This window comes from Electrona antarctica, assembly GCF_951216825.1.
Source record: "Electrona antarctica genome assembly, chromosome: 13".
NCBI classification, from domain to species: Eukaryota; Metazoa; Chordata; class Actinopteri; order Myctophiformes; family Myctophidae; genus Electrona; species Electrona antarctica.
The window spans coordinates 39,328,817-39,345,221 of record NC_136794.1 but is presented as its reverse complement, the minus strand read 5'-3'; the positions used below and the strand labels follow the sequence as shown (position 1 = coordinate 39,345,221).

At 44.8% G+C, this 16,405-nt stretch overlaps 1 protein-coding gene across 3 annotated transcripts; it reads left to right on the top strand.

Moving 5' to 3' along the window:
* The first annotated feature begins 317 nt into the window (after positions 1-317).
* On the top strand, positions 318-15,444 carry akap17a (A kinase (PRKA) anchor protein 17A). 3 transcript variants are annotated; one of them, XM_079519309.1, is made up of 10 exons: positions 318-457; positions 3,955-4,311; positions 4,717-4,935; positions 5,981-6,193; positions 8,097-8,245; positions 10,829-10,918; positions 11,016-11,256; positions 12,004-12,291; positions 12,608-12,826; positions 13,691-15,444. In XM_079519309.1, exons 1-10 carry the CDS (start codon positions 425-427, stop codon positions 14,114-14,116), a joined length of 2,235 nt encoding a protein of 744 aa, XP_079375435.1. In that variant the 5' UTR covers positions 318-424; the 3' UTR covers positions 14,117-15,444. The 3 variants fall into 3 exon arrangements, with proteins under 3 accessions (XP_079375435.1, XP_079375437.1, XP_079375436.1); XM_079519310.1 differs by having other exon boundaries at positions 323-462; XM_079519311.1 differs by lacking the exon at positions 10,829-10,918.
* The last annotated feature ends 961 nt before the right edge of the window (positions 15,445-16,405 follow it).

Sequence of the window (16,405 nt, the reverse complement as noted above, 5' to 3'; positions counted from 1 at the left end):
AAATAGACACTTCTATATAGTCAAAGAACAGAACAGGAATTCATCATAAATATCTGTCAATCAATCAATCAATCAATCAATCAATCAATCAATCAATCAATCAATCAATCAATCAATCAATCAATCAATCAATCAATCAATCAATTTGGACCCATGGTGTCACTGGTCCCTGGCTGGACAAGTGGACATCAGTTGTGAGTTTTGTTCACATACCATGTAGTTCCATATAGTTCCACACGAGGTCGCCACTCCCCCACGTTGTAACAAAACGTGCTTCATTTTCTGCAAGTCGTTGACTCGTCACTCTCTAAGTTCAAAGTTCACTACATCCGGAAGTGAAGAACTACACAGTCGTTCATTCTTTCGGCTTCTGTTCTTAGTTCTCGCTCAGCCACTAAAGCCAGTGGTCTAACATCATTATGGAATGACCAGTCGTCTATATCAATCGGCTAATAAGGTTAGGTAAGTGGAAATTATAATACTTTATTTTAACGTTATTATTATAACCTCATGTGATGATAAGACACTCGGCCGTGGTGGATTAGCTACAGCTAACACACAACAGGGCAGTTAGCATTAGCCACCGCTAGTGTTAATTAGCTGCTTTGTGTGGAAGAGGATTTGGGACGAGCTAAGCTAACATGCTAACCGGTTTAGCTTATTTGTTGTGGTGGTCAGCGATTGTTGTCATGGCTCCTTGTGTTGTTGTTGTTGTTACTTTTTAGGGTCTTTGCCGTCTGGCAACAAACACAATGAGGTAGCCCAAACATTTAGACTCTCGTAGAGGTTTTTTTCGATTCTGACAGAATCGAAAAAAACCTCTACGAGAGTCTAAATGTTTGGGCTAACAATGAGGTATTTTTTTTTCTTTGATGAATTGAACAAGGTGGACCCTCTTGTAAACAAGTGAATGCTTTATTGGGTCGTCGACAAACAGTTAACAGTCTTTGTATTGAGTTGTGCTTGAAATGTACTGTAATTCTGCAAACTGTTAATACATATTTCAATCAATCAAATTGAACATATCTGAACCTCCCGTCCCCTGGTTTGAGTAGGTAATGGTATATTATTATATAGGTTGAAAATGGTCCAAGTCTCAGACTTTTTCAAAAAAATAGCCGAGCTACAAGCCCACAACGTGTCGTGTTGTTGTGGGAGACAAACCAATTAAAACAAATGCATAATGTAAGATTGCAAGATCAGAAACGATGAAAGAAAGACATAAAATAACATTGATTGATTGAACATTGTATTAACAGCTTAAAGGAGAATTCCATGCTAGGAGGCTTTCTTACCTTTATTTGTAGTTGTTACGTCCCCAACAAAGAGGTCCAGGTGTTATTTTGTGCAAAAGCGCATTATTGGCTACTTCCCCTACCATAAGCCCTCAATGAATTGCATTGAATTGTATTTAATTGAATGGGGCTATGGGGTTTTGTGCTAATTCACTTATTTCCATTGCTCAAAAATCAATATTTTTTGTATATATCCTCTCTTCATAATGTAAATAGTATCCTGAGCGGCACACTTTACTACTTATTTCGATGGAAATAAGTGAATTAGCACAAAAAACCAACCCCCATTGAGGGCGTATATTAGGGGAAATAGCCAATAATGCACTTTTGCACAAAATAACACCTGGACCTCTTTGTTGGGGACGTAACAACTACAAATAAAGGTAAGAAAGCCTTCTAGCATGGAATTATCCTTTAACAGAATGGGCACAGTTCAAGAAGGTACAGGTCAATACAACATTTGCTAATATTGATTGATTGAAAATGTTATTCACAGTATGTATTGTATACTGGGTACATTACATTTCAAACGGAAGCACAAGTCAATACAAAAACTGCTATATATATATATATATATATATATATATATGATGAGGATGAAACCTCATTGACATTGACTTTTTTATACAGGGGCCAGTTTCGAATTGCAACCGTCCGTAGAAGGTGCTCATTGAGACTAGTGGTTTTGAAACAGTCTAGTGATTCACATTTCTTAATGGCTGAGAGAGTAGTGGTGTCGCTCGCCAAAAATAGCAGATCTACAAGCCCACCACAACAACGAGTTGCAGTTTGAGGGGACAAGAAAAGAGACAATATGAACAGCACGTTAACATCCGTGGCGTGTTAACCCATTTAGACGTGAGGACAATTCTACAAATGCCTTCTAAATCCTGACAGTTTTCTGAAAACCCTAGCCGCAATTTGCAACTCTAGATTTTTTTTATAATGGGATGAATCTAGAGTTGCAATACCCTCCATTGACTCCCCACTCATCATTTTGCGTTTGCGATCTGCTTGTCTTAAACAACGTTAAACTCACCAACATTGAAGCTGTAGTCCAAGCTTGAATTATTCTCTTTCAATCTGCAAACCTTGTTTTTCATGAAAATCCACCGTAGACATGTTATGAGCTACTTTCTGTCAAGAAGAAGAAATGTTGGAGTTTGGAAGCGCTCGTTTGTATTAAGGGGTCGCGCTGCTGCCTCCTGCATTATGTGCAAATGCGAAACAGATGCATGCAGGGACGTTCAGTGACTTACGATGAGCGCTTCCAAACTCCAGCACTTAGAAAAAGAATCACTTGCACAGAATTTCTTGACAGAAAGTAGCTCATAACATGTCTACGGGGGATTTTCATGAAAAACAAGCTTTGCAGATTGAAAGAGAATAATTCAAGCTTGGACTACAGCTTCAATGTTGGTGAGTTTAACGTCGTTTAAGACAAGCAGATCGCAAACGCAAAATGATGAGTGGGGAGTCAATGGAGGGTATTGCAACTCTAGATTCATCCCATTATAAAAAAATCTAGAGTTGCAAATTGCGGCTATGAAAACCCCATGTTTCTATGTCAGCAGTGCTCAAACCTTTTCATGTCAACAGCCCCCAAAAATATATGTATTTGGCCGCCGACCCCCATCTGAAAATATGTAGTTCCAGGGGGGGTGCATACTTAGTTTAGACTAGTCATTGGTTAGACATGGGTTAAGGTTAGGTTTAGGTGTGCTGCCCCGTGGGAGGTTAGGTTTAGGGTGAGGGTTTGAGATAGGTTGTAGGACTAATGACTGGTCTAACCCAATGACTAGTCTAAACCAAAAACTGTCTAAACTAAGTACTGCACCCGTTCCAGGGACCCTCCCAGAAGCAAAGATTTGAGTTAAAAATGTTCGCTCTGAAAGAATATATATATTCAAAGATTTGCGCCACATTTTCAAGATTCTTCAAAAATAGCAGACCTACAAGCTCCTAGCGCAGCACTGCTATTTTCCAATAGCTGAAGCATAATATAGTGCTTAAAACACCAAAAGGGGTTCCCGCCCAGAATGGGTTGAACTTTAGTAACACAGTGGAGACTCTAGTAGTCAAATTAAGTAACCGTTTGACGTTTGTGATGCATCATCTTGGGGTCAGCAATTCAAATCCATGGAAATGTGGACCTACTGAATGTTCCGCAACTTGCACCGTATGTGCAAGTTGTACACTCATGTACACGGTAACACACTAAGGGCCGATTCATACTCCTATTTTAACGCTGTAGTGCCGAAATGATTTCGGCTCGTCAGAAATTTTCAGTAGCACTGAAGAGCCGACTTTAGGACGGCTCTACAGAGCTCTAAAATAGGAGTATGAATCGCGCCTAACTCCTGATCTATGCTATATTATATATAATATATTATATGTAGATATATTTTTGGGGGTCCTTGACATGAAAATGTTTGAGAACGACCGACACAGAAACATAGGTTATATTTGAAAACTGTCATGATTCAGAAGACATTTGTAGAATCCGTTCTCAAGTCTAAATGGGTTAAATTACACAGTGGTGTAATCGGATCGGTACTCTGTATCGACCCATATGCAAGTTATGGAATCGGGATGGAAAAAATGGTATCTATTCTGTACATCTCTAATGTTTGCGCTGTTCTCCGCCTCCCCTCCTCAGCCAGCCTCTGCTTCCCCGTCTGGCACAACAATGTCCACCATAGTGCACGACACCACAGAGGCCCTGTGCCTCTGTCCGGACCACAGCCTGTACCTCAAGCCCATCGCCAAGATGACCGTCAGCGTGGCGCTGCCCCAGCTGAAGACGCCCGGCAAGAGCATCTCCAACTGGGAGGTGATGGAGCGCGTGAAGGCCATGGTGGCGCCGGAGCAGTTCTCCGCGCTGCGCATCTCCAAGAGCACCATGGACTTCATCCGCTTCGAGGGCGAGGTGGAGAACAAGGGCGTGGTCAAGATGCTGCGGGAGCGCCTGGACGGGAAGAGCATCAAGCTCAGTGGCTTCACGGACATATTGAAGGTATGTGATGTGGTGATGTGCAGTTGACTTTTGAACTGTAGCCCAGTGTAGTTTTTCGTCGACTAAAACTAAGACAAAAGATGTTCGTTGACTACCTATTTTCACTGGCAAAAACTAAATGAAAACTAAGCTATGATGACTAAAACTAAGAGTAAATATATTGACAATTTCGCCAACAAATAAAAATCACACCCGTGTGAAGTGAGTGGTGCAACTCCGTGTTAGAGGTGATATTCCTTGCTAACCTTAGGATGCTGTTATCATTATGTGGCTGTATCCTACGTGGATCGCACAAAGTTTCATGTGGTATGAATTCATCCTAGGTAAACCTGAAGCTGACAACTGTCTGATTTAATCCTCAATGTCTTCCTGACTGACTCTGACTGTCTCTCCCTGTGTTTTCAGGTGCGTGCAGTGGAGAACAAGGTGGACTTCCCCACCAAGTACGAATGGGACTCGTTCTTCCGCGACGCGGAGGACATGAACGAGGCGGTGCCGGGGGAGAGGCCCGATACCATCCACCTGGAGGGGCTGCCCTGCCGCTGGTTCAGCCAGAAGGACAGCCCGCACCCAGACAGGCCCAACGAAGAGACCCTCGCCAAGGTCTTCCAGAGCTTCGGCAAGGTGGGGGATTCAGCTCAGTGGCCTTGTGGTTAGAGTGTCCGCCCTGAAACTGGGAGGTCGGGGGTTCGATCCCCGCCCGGGTCATACCAAAGACTGTAAAAATGGGACCCAATGCCTCCCTTCTTGGTTGGATTGGGGGGTCAAATCTACTAATCAAATGATTCCCGAGCGCAGCACGGCTGCAGCTCACCGCTCCAAGAGATGGGTCAAATGCGGAGAACAAATTTCACTGCGGTAACGTGTGTGACAAATCGTACGACTTTGACTTTGATCTGCGATAACGCTGTGAAATCTTCACTGAATTAACCCATTCTGGACAGGAACACCTTTTTGGTGTTTTAAGCATTATGTTATAATTTAGCTATTGAAAAATAGCAGATCTACAAGCTTGTAGTTCTGCTATTTTTGAAAAATCGTGAACATGTGGCGCAAATCTTTGAATATATATGTTCTTTCAGCGCACGTTTTTAACTCAAATCTTTGCTTCTGGGGGGGTCCCTGGAACAACATATTTTCAGATGGGGGTCGGCAGCCAATTACATATAGTTTCTGGGGGACCTTGACATGAAATAGTTTGAGAACCTCTGATATACTGTACATAAACATAGGTTTTTTAAAAACAAACTGTCATGATTTAGATGACATGATTATTTTAATTTCGATGTCAGGGCCTATAAATGGGTTAGTCGGTTGGTTAGTCTCAACCTGACAAAAACGAACGCTGGTGTTCAGAGATTAAAATAGACCTCTGCATCCGGATGCACTACTGTACTGTTTTTTTATTCTAGTTTATTTTGTTAGCTTTAGTTATAATAATCATTTCTTCTTCTGTTTTCTACATGAATATAACCACATTATAACCATATAAAATGAAATGGGAGTTAAATGCTGCAATTTGTAAAAATGGCAAAATATGACTCCTGACGTCGTTGTGAAGTGGGACTCATCTAAAAGACCATCCCTGGGACTCATCTAAAAGACCATCCCTGCATCCTGGGACTCATTACATTGAAAACCTATTTACATCACTGTGTTTTTTTGGTAGGTGCGTAACGTGGACATCCCCATGCTGGACCCGTACCGGGAGGAGATGCTGGACAAGAACTTCAACACGTTCAGCTTCGGGGGCCACCTGAACTTCGAGGCCTACGTCCAGTACCAGGAGTACCAGGGCTTCATCAAGGCCATGGACTCGCTGCGCGGCATGAAGCTGATGCTGAAGGGCGAGGACGGGAAGGCGGTCGCCTGCAACATCAAGGTAAGGGACCTTCTTCTTCCTGGTGTTGATTTCGTCGACTAAAACTTGTTCGTCGATTACCTTTTTTCACTGGCGAGAACTAAATTAAAACTAAGCTATGATGACTAAGACTAATATATTGACAATTTTGTCAACAAATAAAAACTAGACTAAAATGTTAGACGGGGACTAGTGGACGAGATCCAGTATAAGTCATTTTACACTTGGTTGAATGCTGAAAATATAGAAAGTGTAAAATCTGTCATTACGACGGCATCAAGGCCCGCCAAAATACATTTTAGTAGACTAAATCAACTGTAGATTTAGTCTACTAAAATCTTATGATCTTTAGTCGACTAACACTAGACTAACACTAAAACATTCCAGGTGACTAAAATGTGACTGAAACTAAATAAACTATTGAAGAGACTATGACTAAAACTAAAATCAAAATTTACTGCCAAAAGCAACACTGCTTCTTCGATTATGCAAAACTGTGGTTGCGTCCGTGCACCCCTTGTGGTGTGTGACAACACCCTCTAGGGGGTGTGTGACATCATGAAAGGTTGAGTCATTGGTTTCAAGGGCTGGGGGAAGTATTCTCTAATGAACTGTTTGTGTTTGGGCCAAAATATTCCTTCCGGAAAAAGCTTGATTCATTGAGCATGATTAATTGTATTTCGGGCACAGCAAAAATGGCTATATGGCTGACTCGGAAGAACAAAACAGAGGGAGCTGGGAACACAGACACAGTACAGGTGCTCGAAGGAATGGTGGCAGCACGCCTTAGGGTGGAGTTTGCCTACCACAAACTAGTGGACAATTTAGAGGCTTTTAGCCTTTTCTGGGCTCAGAGGGGTGTGCTGTGTGTGGTGCAGGACAGGGAATTGTGCCTTTTTCTTTTTGAAAAAAGAGGTGTTATTTATATCTAGTCTTTTCATATGAGCTAACTGCAATTTTGAAGTGACATATTGTATGTACTTCAAAAAATAGGAATTTAAAAAATTCCAAAAAGGTAGCGTATCCAAAAATTAAACAAACGGCGGACAAAGTACTCACATTTCCATTTCTTTATTGGCACACACCAAAAAGGAACGCTTGCGCGTTTCGGCTATTTTATGTACTGCAGAGTTTTAATAAAGGTGCTTTTAAAGGTCAAAGGTCTCTCTCTCTCTCAGCATGTGATACCAATAGTCATGCGCGTGGGTTAATAATGCGATTGTCTTGTTCAGCGTAACACAGCAGCTTTAAGGCCTTTTAGTGGGATGAGAATCAGGACGCTCCCCTTAATCCCCAGACTGAAGCGTCATTGTGAAGTGTAAAAACGCAGCGTGGGGAGACCAGACCGAGGGAACACTCCCCCAATTAAAAATGAGAGGAGGACAAAAAGGAGGGGGAAAAAACTGAGAAATTGGCCTGGCTGTTTTTTTTTAATTCTAATGCAAGAATGTAATGTAATGAGAGAACGACATCCCATAATAACTGTGTCCCTCAGGACACAGTTTTGCATGGCCTATATATATATATATATATATATATATATATATATATATATATATATATATTGCAGGCTTGTTGTGCCCCGGGACATTATGGCCCACTTTCAAGCCAGGTGTGATGAGTGGGTACATTTGGTTGACGTTGTGTTTGCCTACCTCACACATCTGCCTGTCTCCAGTGTCACTCTGGTCGACGAGTCGGAGACAGGGATGTCCCGATACGCTTTTTTCGTTCCCGATACCACGATTTCTGTGTTAGCCGATACCGATGCCAAATACCGATACCAGTGTTGTGCCGCGCTACAAGCTTGTAGATCTGCTATTTTTGAAAAATCGTGAAAATGTGTTGCAAATCTTTGAATATATATTCTGTCAGAGCGAACGTTTTTAACTTCTCTCTCTCCCTCCCCCTCCCCCCCTGTCAGGTGGCCTTTGACACCAGTAAGCACCTGAGCGAGGTGGCGGTGAAGAGGAGACAGCAGGAGAGGCTGAAGCTCCAGGAGCTGGAGAGACAGCGGGAGGAACAGAAGAGACGGGAGAAGGAGGAGGAGGAGAGACGCAAGGAGGAGGAGAGGTACGCAGAGACCCCGTGTGTTAGGAGGAGAGGTACACAGAGACCCTGTGATAGGAGGAGAGGTACGCAGAGACCCTGTGTGATAGGAGAGGTACGCAGAGACCCCGTGTGATAGGAGGAGAGGTAGGCAGAGACCCTGTGTGATAGGAGGAGAGGTACACAGAGACCCTGTGATAGGAGGAGAGGTACGCAGAGACCCTGTGATAGGAGGAGAGGTACGCAGAGACCCTGTGATAGGAGGAGAGGTACGCAGAGACCCTGTGATAGGAGGAGAGGTACGCAGAGACCCTGTGATAGGAGGAGAGGTACGCAGAGACCCCGTGTGATAGGAGGAGAGGTACACAGAGACCCTGTGTGATAGGAGGAGAGGTACGCAGAGACCCCGTGTGATAGGAGGAGGAGGAGAGGTACGCAGAGACCCCGTGTGATAGGAGGAGAGGTACGCAGAGACCCTGTGTGATAGGAGGAGAGGTACGCAGAGACCCCGTGTGATAGGAGGAGAGGTACGCAGAGACCCTGTGTGATAGGAGGAGGAGGAGAGGTACACAGAGACCCTGTGTGATAGGAGGAGGAGGAGGGGTACGCAGAGACCCTGTGTGATATAGCCTCTGTCCCAGGCTTACTTATCTGCGAAAAGAAAAGCCTGGTCACAACGTAAGGCAGAGAAGCTATCGGCGGATGTATCCTCCGGAACATCCGTCAGATGTATTTCCCCCGGATACGATATTTTGCCCGACCAATCACAACACTTCATTCACAGAGAATGTAAACTGATTTGTAAAGCATCGTCATTTCCTTGGGCGATACTTCCGCTAAAATCCAAACAAATGATAGCCTCTACAGCGTAGGTCTTGCCCAGGGTGTGTGTGATATGGCTTCCCTCGACTAGGTTGAGTTCCATGTCCTTGTGTCGTAACATAACGGGTCCCCGTCATTTAAACTAGGTTGAGTTCCATGTCCCTGTGTCGTAACATAACGGGTCCCCGTCATTTAAACTAGGTTGAGTTCCATGTCCCTGTGTCGTAACGTAACGGGTCCCCGTCATTTAAACTAGGTTGAGTTCCATGTCCCTGTGTCGTAACATAACGGGTCCCCGTCATTTAAACTAGGTTGAGTTCCATGTCCCTGTGTCGTAACATAACGGGTCCCCGTTATTTAAACTAGGTTGAGTTCCATGTCCCTGTGTCGTAACATAACGGGTCCCCGTCATTTAAACTACGTTGAGTTCCATGTCCCTGTGTCGTAACATAACGGGTTCCTGTCATTTAAACCATTCTAACTACTGGCCACTAGCAGTGGGCTTCGCGCCGCACTTCCCAAAGTGGGGTCCGGGCCGGGACCCCTAGGGGTCCTTGAGAGAGTTCCAGGGGGTCCCCAGCATACTGATAATTTTGATTTGATTTGATCTTTATTTATCTTGAACATAAAAAGTACAAATAACAGTACATCAACACAATATCAATCACACCATTATTTGTTCAAGAAGGGACAGAGCGAAGCAATGCTTATATTGTCCGGCCTGTTGTGGGAAATATGTATAGTATATTGTTCCATGCTAGTCTGTCTGGTCGTGTCTGTGAAAGCCTGTCTTAATCCAATCAACCCTTTGATCAAGCTGTATGTAAAAGACCATGTCACACCTATTGTTTGTTATGAGACCCTGCTGGGCCTGAATAGGGATCACTAGGTAGTTCCTGTCTCAGGAGGGGGGCGGACAGCCAAGACAGTCAGGGCGGCTCTGTATTGTACCTTTGTGAAGGTCATGTTTATCTGTGGACTTGCTTCTGGGGTATAACGCCAGGGCTCCACCGGACGCGTTGCGTCTCCGTCGCGTCGCGTCAAAAAACGCACCGGTTCAATTTTAATGCACGCGTCGCGTCTCCGTCAACGCGGGCAGTGGAGCCACCCTTCATTGATTAAAAAGGGAACATTCCCTGACGGTGACGGAGACGCGACGCTGACGCGCCCGGTGGAGCCCGGCCGTAAGAGAGGACTTACGGAGAAGCTGAGGAAGGCTAGTGGGATGGAGACGACGAGAGAGAGATGTACTGAGAGAGAAAGTTTGAGTGATACAGGCTAAGCCTGCTAGACTGAGAGATGTTGTTTGCTCGTTGCTGTTCTTCTGAATAAACTTCTAAGATATACATTCACCCGGATGGACATATATTATTTCCATAACAGGCCCCCTTCTTACCTTTACATATATTGTAAAACAATATATTATAATACAAAAAATAAGTATATAATAATGATAATAAAAAGGCCTGTAATTTGTAATTGGTGTTTTCCCCCCGTTTTGTATATGGGAATAACTTTAGCCAGTTAAATTTTATCAGGAAATGATCCCGATCTAAATGACAGGTTACATACATGAGAAAGGGGATCAATGATTCCTTCAATGATGTTTTTTATCTAAGCCATGTCAATATAATTTCCATCAGTAAATGTTTTGTTTGTGCAATTTTCAACAATCTCTATAATCTCCTTTTTGTCAACGGCTTCCAGAGAGATTGATTTTGGGTTTCTCTCCCCCCAGTCCTCCTCCTCAACATTCTTCCCTGTTATTTTTATTTCTTTGGCTAGATTTGGACCAACACCAACAAAAAATGTATTAAACCCATCAGCAATATCCTTGGTATTTGGATCTAACCTCTTATCCCTGATCTCAAAAAGGTAATAATAATATCATACTAATATGGGGGGGAGACGGCGCTTCTTTCAACCTGACAAATATCACTATGTGATCATGTTTTCTTGTGTTTCTTTGCAGGCAGCAGAAGGAGCAGGAGGAGGAGGAGAAGGAGAGGAGGCGGGAGGAGCGGCTGCGCAAGAAGGAGCAGAAGCAGCGCGAGCGCGAGGAGAGGCGGAGCCTGAAGAAGGCCAAGCGGCAGCAGGAGGAGGAGCAGCGGAGGCTGCAGATGAAGATCGCCACGGAGGAGCGGCGGCTGCTGCTGGCCCAGCGCAACCTGGAGTCCATCAGGCTCATCGCTGAGCTGCTGGCCAGAGCCAAGGTGGGCTTCACTTCTAGTCATTTTTACTAGTTGCCTAGTTGTTTAACTACCTATTATGTAAAAAAAAAAAAAAGAATATATATATAATTTTTGTTCTTTTTTTTTTTGGAAATAAATATTTGTACATTTAAAATCTGTGTACATTGGTGACTATAACTATAATCTACCTGATCTTGAGACCTACAAAATCGGATGGATTTACTAGTCGACTAGTAAACTAGTTGACTAGTATATTCAATTCAAGTATATTCTATATATATATATATATATATATATATATATATATATATATATATATATATACATACCTGACAATTGATGAAGGCCACAGAGGCCGAAACTTGTTTTTTTCCCCAGCCTTGGTAAATAACGTTTTTGGGGAGCTTTCAAAACGGTGTGCAGACTTATTCTTTCTTTTGTAAACTAAAGCCTGTACCCACACTTGGCGACGAGTGAGTTTTAACCCATTCTCGGCGGGAACCCCCTTTTGGTGTTTTAAGGATTATGTTATACTTTAGCTATTGAAAAATAGCAGATCTACAAGCTCAGATGGGGGTCGGTGGCCAATTACATAAAATCTTGGGGGTCCTTGACATGAAAATGTTTGAGAACGACTGACATGGAAACATGAGGTTTTTCAGAAAACTGTCATGATTTACAGTAGAAGGCATTTGTAGAATCGTTCCCAGGTCAAAATGGGTTAACAAATGAACTGATTGTATATTTGTCGTCCTCCTCCCCATGCAGGCTCTGAAGCAGCAGCAGCAGGAGGCAGAGCAGGCAGAGCGCCAGGAGCGTGAGCGCCAGGAGCTGGCCCGCCAGCAGGAGGAGCTGTCTCGCCTGGCGCAGCTGGAGGCGCGGCGGCGGCGCCAGGAGGAGGAGCTGCGTCGCGTGGAGGCGGAGAAGGAGCGCGCCCTGGAGCTGCAGCGCAAGGAGAAGGAGCTCCGCGACAAGCTGCTGGGAAACCTCCTGAAGAAGGGCAGCGGAGGAGGAGGAGGGGAGGTGGAGGACCAAGCCCTGCACAGAGAGAAGGAGGTAGGGATGGTTTTAAAACCCATTTAGACCTGAGAAAAGATTCTACAAATGCCTTCTAAATCCTGACAGTTTTCAGAAAAAAATCCATGTTTCTATGTCAGTCGTTCTCAAACATTTTCATGTCAAGGACCCCCAAAAATATATGTAATTGGCTGCCGACCCCCATCTGAAAATATGTTGTTCCAGGGACCTTCCAGAAGCAAAGATTAGTTGAAAAACGTTAGCTCTGAAAGAATATATATTCAAAGATTGGCACCACATTTTCGGGATTTTAATCAATGAATTCATTAACTGATAATAATTCCCATCCCTATAGGACTCCTCGGGCCTGGTGGGGAGTGACGTGTTCCTGGGTCTCCTCCTGGACCCGGTGGTGGTGGAGGGCGACCGGGAGAAGGGTGGCCTCCTGGGGCAGCAGCCGCCCGTGAAGGCCAGCGTGGTGCGCTCCAAAGTGTCCGAGAGGAAGAAGAAGGTGTCCTCCTCCTCCAGAGCCAGGGGGGAGAGGAAGGAGGACCGCAAGAGAAGGGACCGGGAGGTAAGAGAGCAACGGTTCATTTACATGATTATAAAAAGTGATTGATTTAATCCATTTTGACCTGAGATCAGATTCTAAAAATGTCTTCTACATCCTGACAGTTTTCTGAAAAAGCTATGTTTCTATGTCAGTCGTTCTTCGATTTTTCAAAAATAGCAGACCTACAAGCTCGTAGCGCGCCACTCGGTGGCGTGCTATGAGCTTGTAGATCTGCTATTTTTCAATAGCTAAAGCATAACATAATGCTAACACCAAAAGGGGTTCCCGCCCAAAATGGGTTAACTCATTTAGACCTGAGGTCGATTCTACAAATTATGTTATGACAGTTTTCTGAGTCAGTGGTGCTCAAACTTGTCAAGGAGCCCCTCAATTGTATGTAATTGGCCGCCTACCCAAATCTCAAAATATGTAGTTCCAGGGACCCAGAAGCAAAGATTTGAGTTAACAAACATTTGCTCTGAAAGAATATATATTCAAAGATTTGCGCCACATTCAAGATTATTTTGTGTGTGTACGGTTGTAATGCACGTAACTCGAGAACAGTTTGCCCCACCGACTTCAAATTCGACACACGCGTTCCACACCCCCACAGGGAGTGCAGTGTCCGTCTTCGAGTCGGTCGGACCCACGGTTCTCCAGAACCACCACAAAAGGCTCTGGTCAGGCTCTGACGACAACCAGTCCACTTTTCACAGTCAGTCAGTTTGCCCTCTTCAGACACAGGCAGATACAGAGATCTCCATGTGGGACACAGACAGACGGTTAAAACGGGTGCTATGACAAGTTGCATCGTTCTCAAGTAGGCCGGTGGCCGACGGGCACGTACAGGTCTAGTGAAAATAACCTTCCAATTTCTGTCACCAGCCCTACAAGGAGGAGAGGCGAGATGGCCGGGAGCGCGGCGGCAGCCGGGAGCGAGCGAGGGAGCGGCGCTCCTCCAGCCAGGAGAAGAGGAGGAGGAGGAGTAGGACTAGGAGTAGGAGGAGGGACTCCCGCAGCAGGAGGCGGAGCCATAGCCGCAGCAGCAGCCACCGCGGCGGCAGCAGGAGGCCGAGTCACAGCCGTCGCCACCGCAGCAGCAGAAGCACGAGCTCCAGCCGCGATAGGAGCAGGAGCAGCAGGGGGAGGAGCTACAGCGGCGGGAGGAGGAGCCACAGGTCGGGGGGCGGCGGCAGCAGCAGAAGCTCGCGCAGCACCTCCAAGAGCAGGGACAGGCGGAACCGCGGGGAGCGGCGGCGGAGCAGGCGGCGCAGCTACAGCAGGGACAGCAGGGACAGGAGACGACGCTGATGGCGTTTATTGCTGGAGAGATGGCGGGGCGGGGGGGGAGGGTCTAGTGTGGGAACCAAGAAAGCGCCAAGTCCACTTGGAAAGACCACTGTGGACTAGTGGAGGTACAGCTGCGCTGCATTTTAGCCGAATATTTCAATCCGTTTAATTTCATTGAGAGCAATCCTCCGGGGTCCACCGCCAGACAGAGAGAGATGGGACAGTCGAGGTCCCTGCAAACAGAGCACGTTTTTCTGATTTTTAGCAGCGTTTCTCCATCGGTTTTCCGAATAACGCGTCCAGTGTGCAACCACCTTCACACAGAGAGATGGACGGTTGGACAACGGGACAAAGTGCAGAAAAGAAGGTGCTTTGGCAGTCACGCAGTCCCCTTCTCATAATGTCCTCCATGGCTGATGTCCACAGACCAGTGAGGCCACACTAGTATCATATGACCTATTCTGAAGAGTATGGGGGAATGGGCGCATTTCATATCCCGTTGACTGTACAAAAACAAAACAAAAAGGTTTCCATACACAATAACCCATAGACAATGTTTGAGAGATATATATTTGTGCTTGTTTTATTTAGTCATGCAATGCTGGAGCAGGGCTCGCAACCCCAGATATAGCTGAAAACGCAGTGCTTAACCCACTTTTCTGAAATACCTATGTTTCTATGTCAGTGGCTCTCAATATTTCATGTCAAGGACCCCAAACATTTTTTTTAATTGGCCGCCGACCCCACTCTGAAAATATGTTGTTCCAGGGACCCCCCCCCCCCCCCCAGAAGCAAAGATTTGAGTTAAAAACGTTCGCTCTGAAACTTAATATATTCAAAGATTTGCGCCACATTTTCACGATTTTTCAAAAAGAGCAGACCTACAAGTTCATAGCACGGCACTCGGTGCCGCGCTACGAGCTCGTACATCTGCTATTTTTCAATAGCTGGGCGGTTGGTGCTGCTGCTGTTTAACCACATGAACCCCAGCATCCCTAGTGTTCTGTGGGGAACATTGGCCTGAAGTGGCCTGTCCATGTGTCACTGTGCGAGCTTGTAGATCAGCTCTTTAGAGATTTGGTGTAAAGAAAACCAGCAGACCAAGTACAGAGCCAGCTCTGTCTGTTTAGAACGGGGGTTTTCAACCAGTGGTCCTTGAGGGGGTTAAAGGTGGTCCCCAGCTAAATGATGGAGAGTTAGTAACCAAATGGACCCTTATTTGATCTTTAACACATTTAGACCTACCATCGATTCTACAAATATCTTCTAAATCCTGACAGTTTTCTGAAAAGACCTATGTTTCTGTCAGTGGTTCTCAACTTTTTATTCACATTAAAATTTTACCTCAATGTTCCCATTTTCTGTTTTTGGACTGGCTTTTGGAGGCAGCCAGTCCTGTGACCCCAAAAATGATATATAATTGGCCACCGACCCCCATCTGAAAATGTTATTCCAGGGACCCCCTCGGATGCAAAGATTTGAGTTTAAAACGTTCTGAAAGAATATATATTCAAAGATTTGAGTTTAAAACGTTCTGAAAGAATATATATTCAAAGATTTGAGTTTAAAACGTTCTGAAAGAATATATATTCAAAGATTTGCGCCACATTTTCATGATTTTTCAAAAATTGTTCAATAGCTAAAGTATAACATAACAATGCTTAAAACACCAAAAGGGGTTCCCGCCCTGAATGGGTTAAAACACCAAAAGGGGTTCCTGTCCAGAATGGGCTAGGGCAGTAAGGGCAACTGACTGCTGGTTCAGGCATGATTTTGTCGTTAACTCACACAGTGAAGACTGACGACTCGGACTGAATGAAAGACTGACTCGCTATACAGCCTAAGTCAGTGGTTCTCAAACAGGGCTCCCAAATCGATATGTATTTGACCACAGAACCCCCATCTGAAAGGTTGTGTGCCGGGCGGGGGGGACCCCATAAGAGATTTTGTGTATTCAAAACATATTTTCCTTATTGAAGATGAAGATGTAGCTAAAGTATAAAACGGGTTTAATGGCTAAAGTGCAACGATGCTTGATAGAGGTTGTATATCTTGCCATCATGTACTATTTTTGGAATATCAATTTCTAATCGACGGTAGCCTGGAAATCAGGCGAATCTGCTACTCCTCATCTTGCACTCCTCAGTTTGTAAAAACTGCCCCCTTGGAAATAAATCCACACCAAAGTTCCAGACTAATTTCTACACAGTGATATTAGCAGTCTGACCATGCCAGGCTATATCAGCGGAGCAACTATTGGAAGATATCGCACCCATATTTACAGTTGCATGATCGCAAGGTGAGGATTCC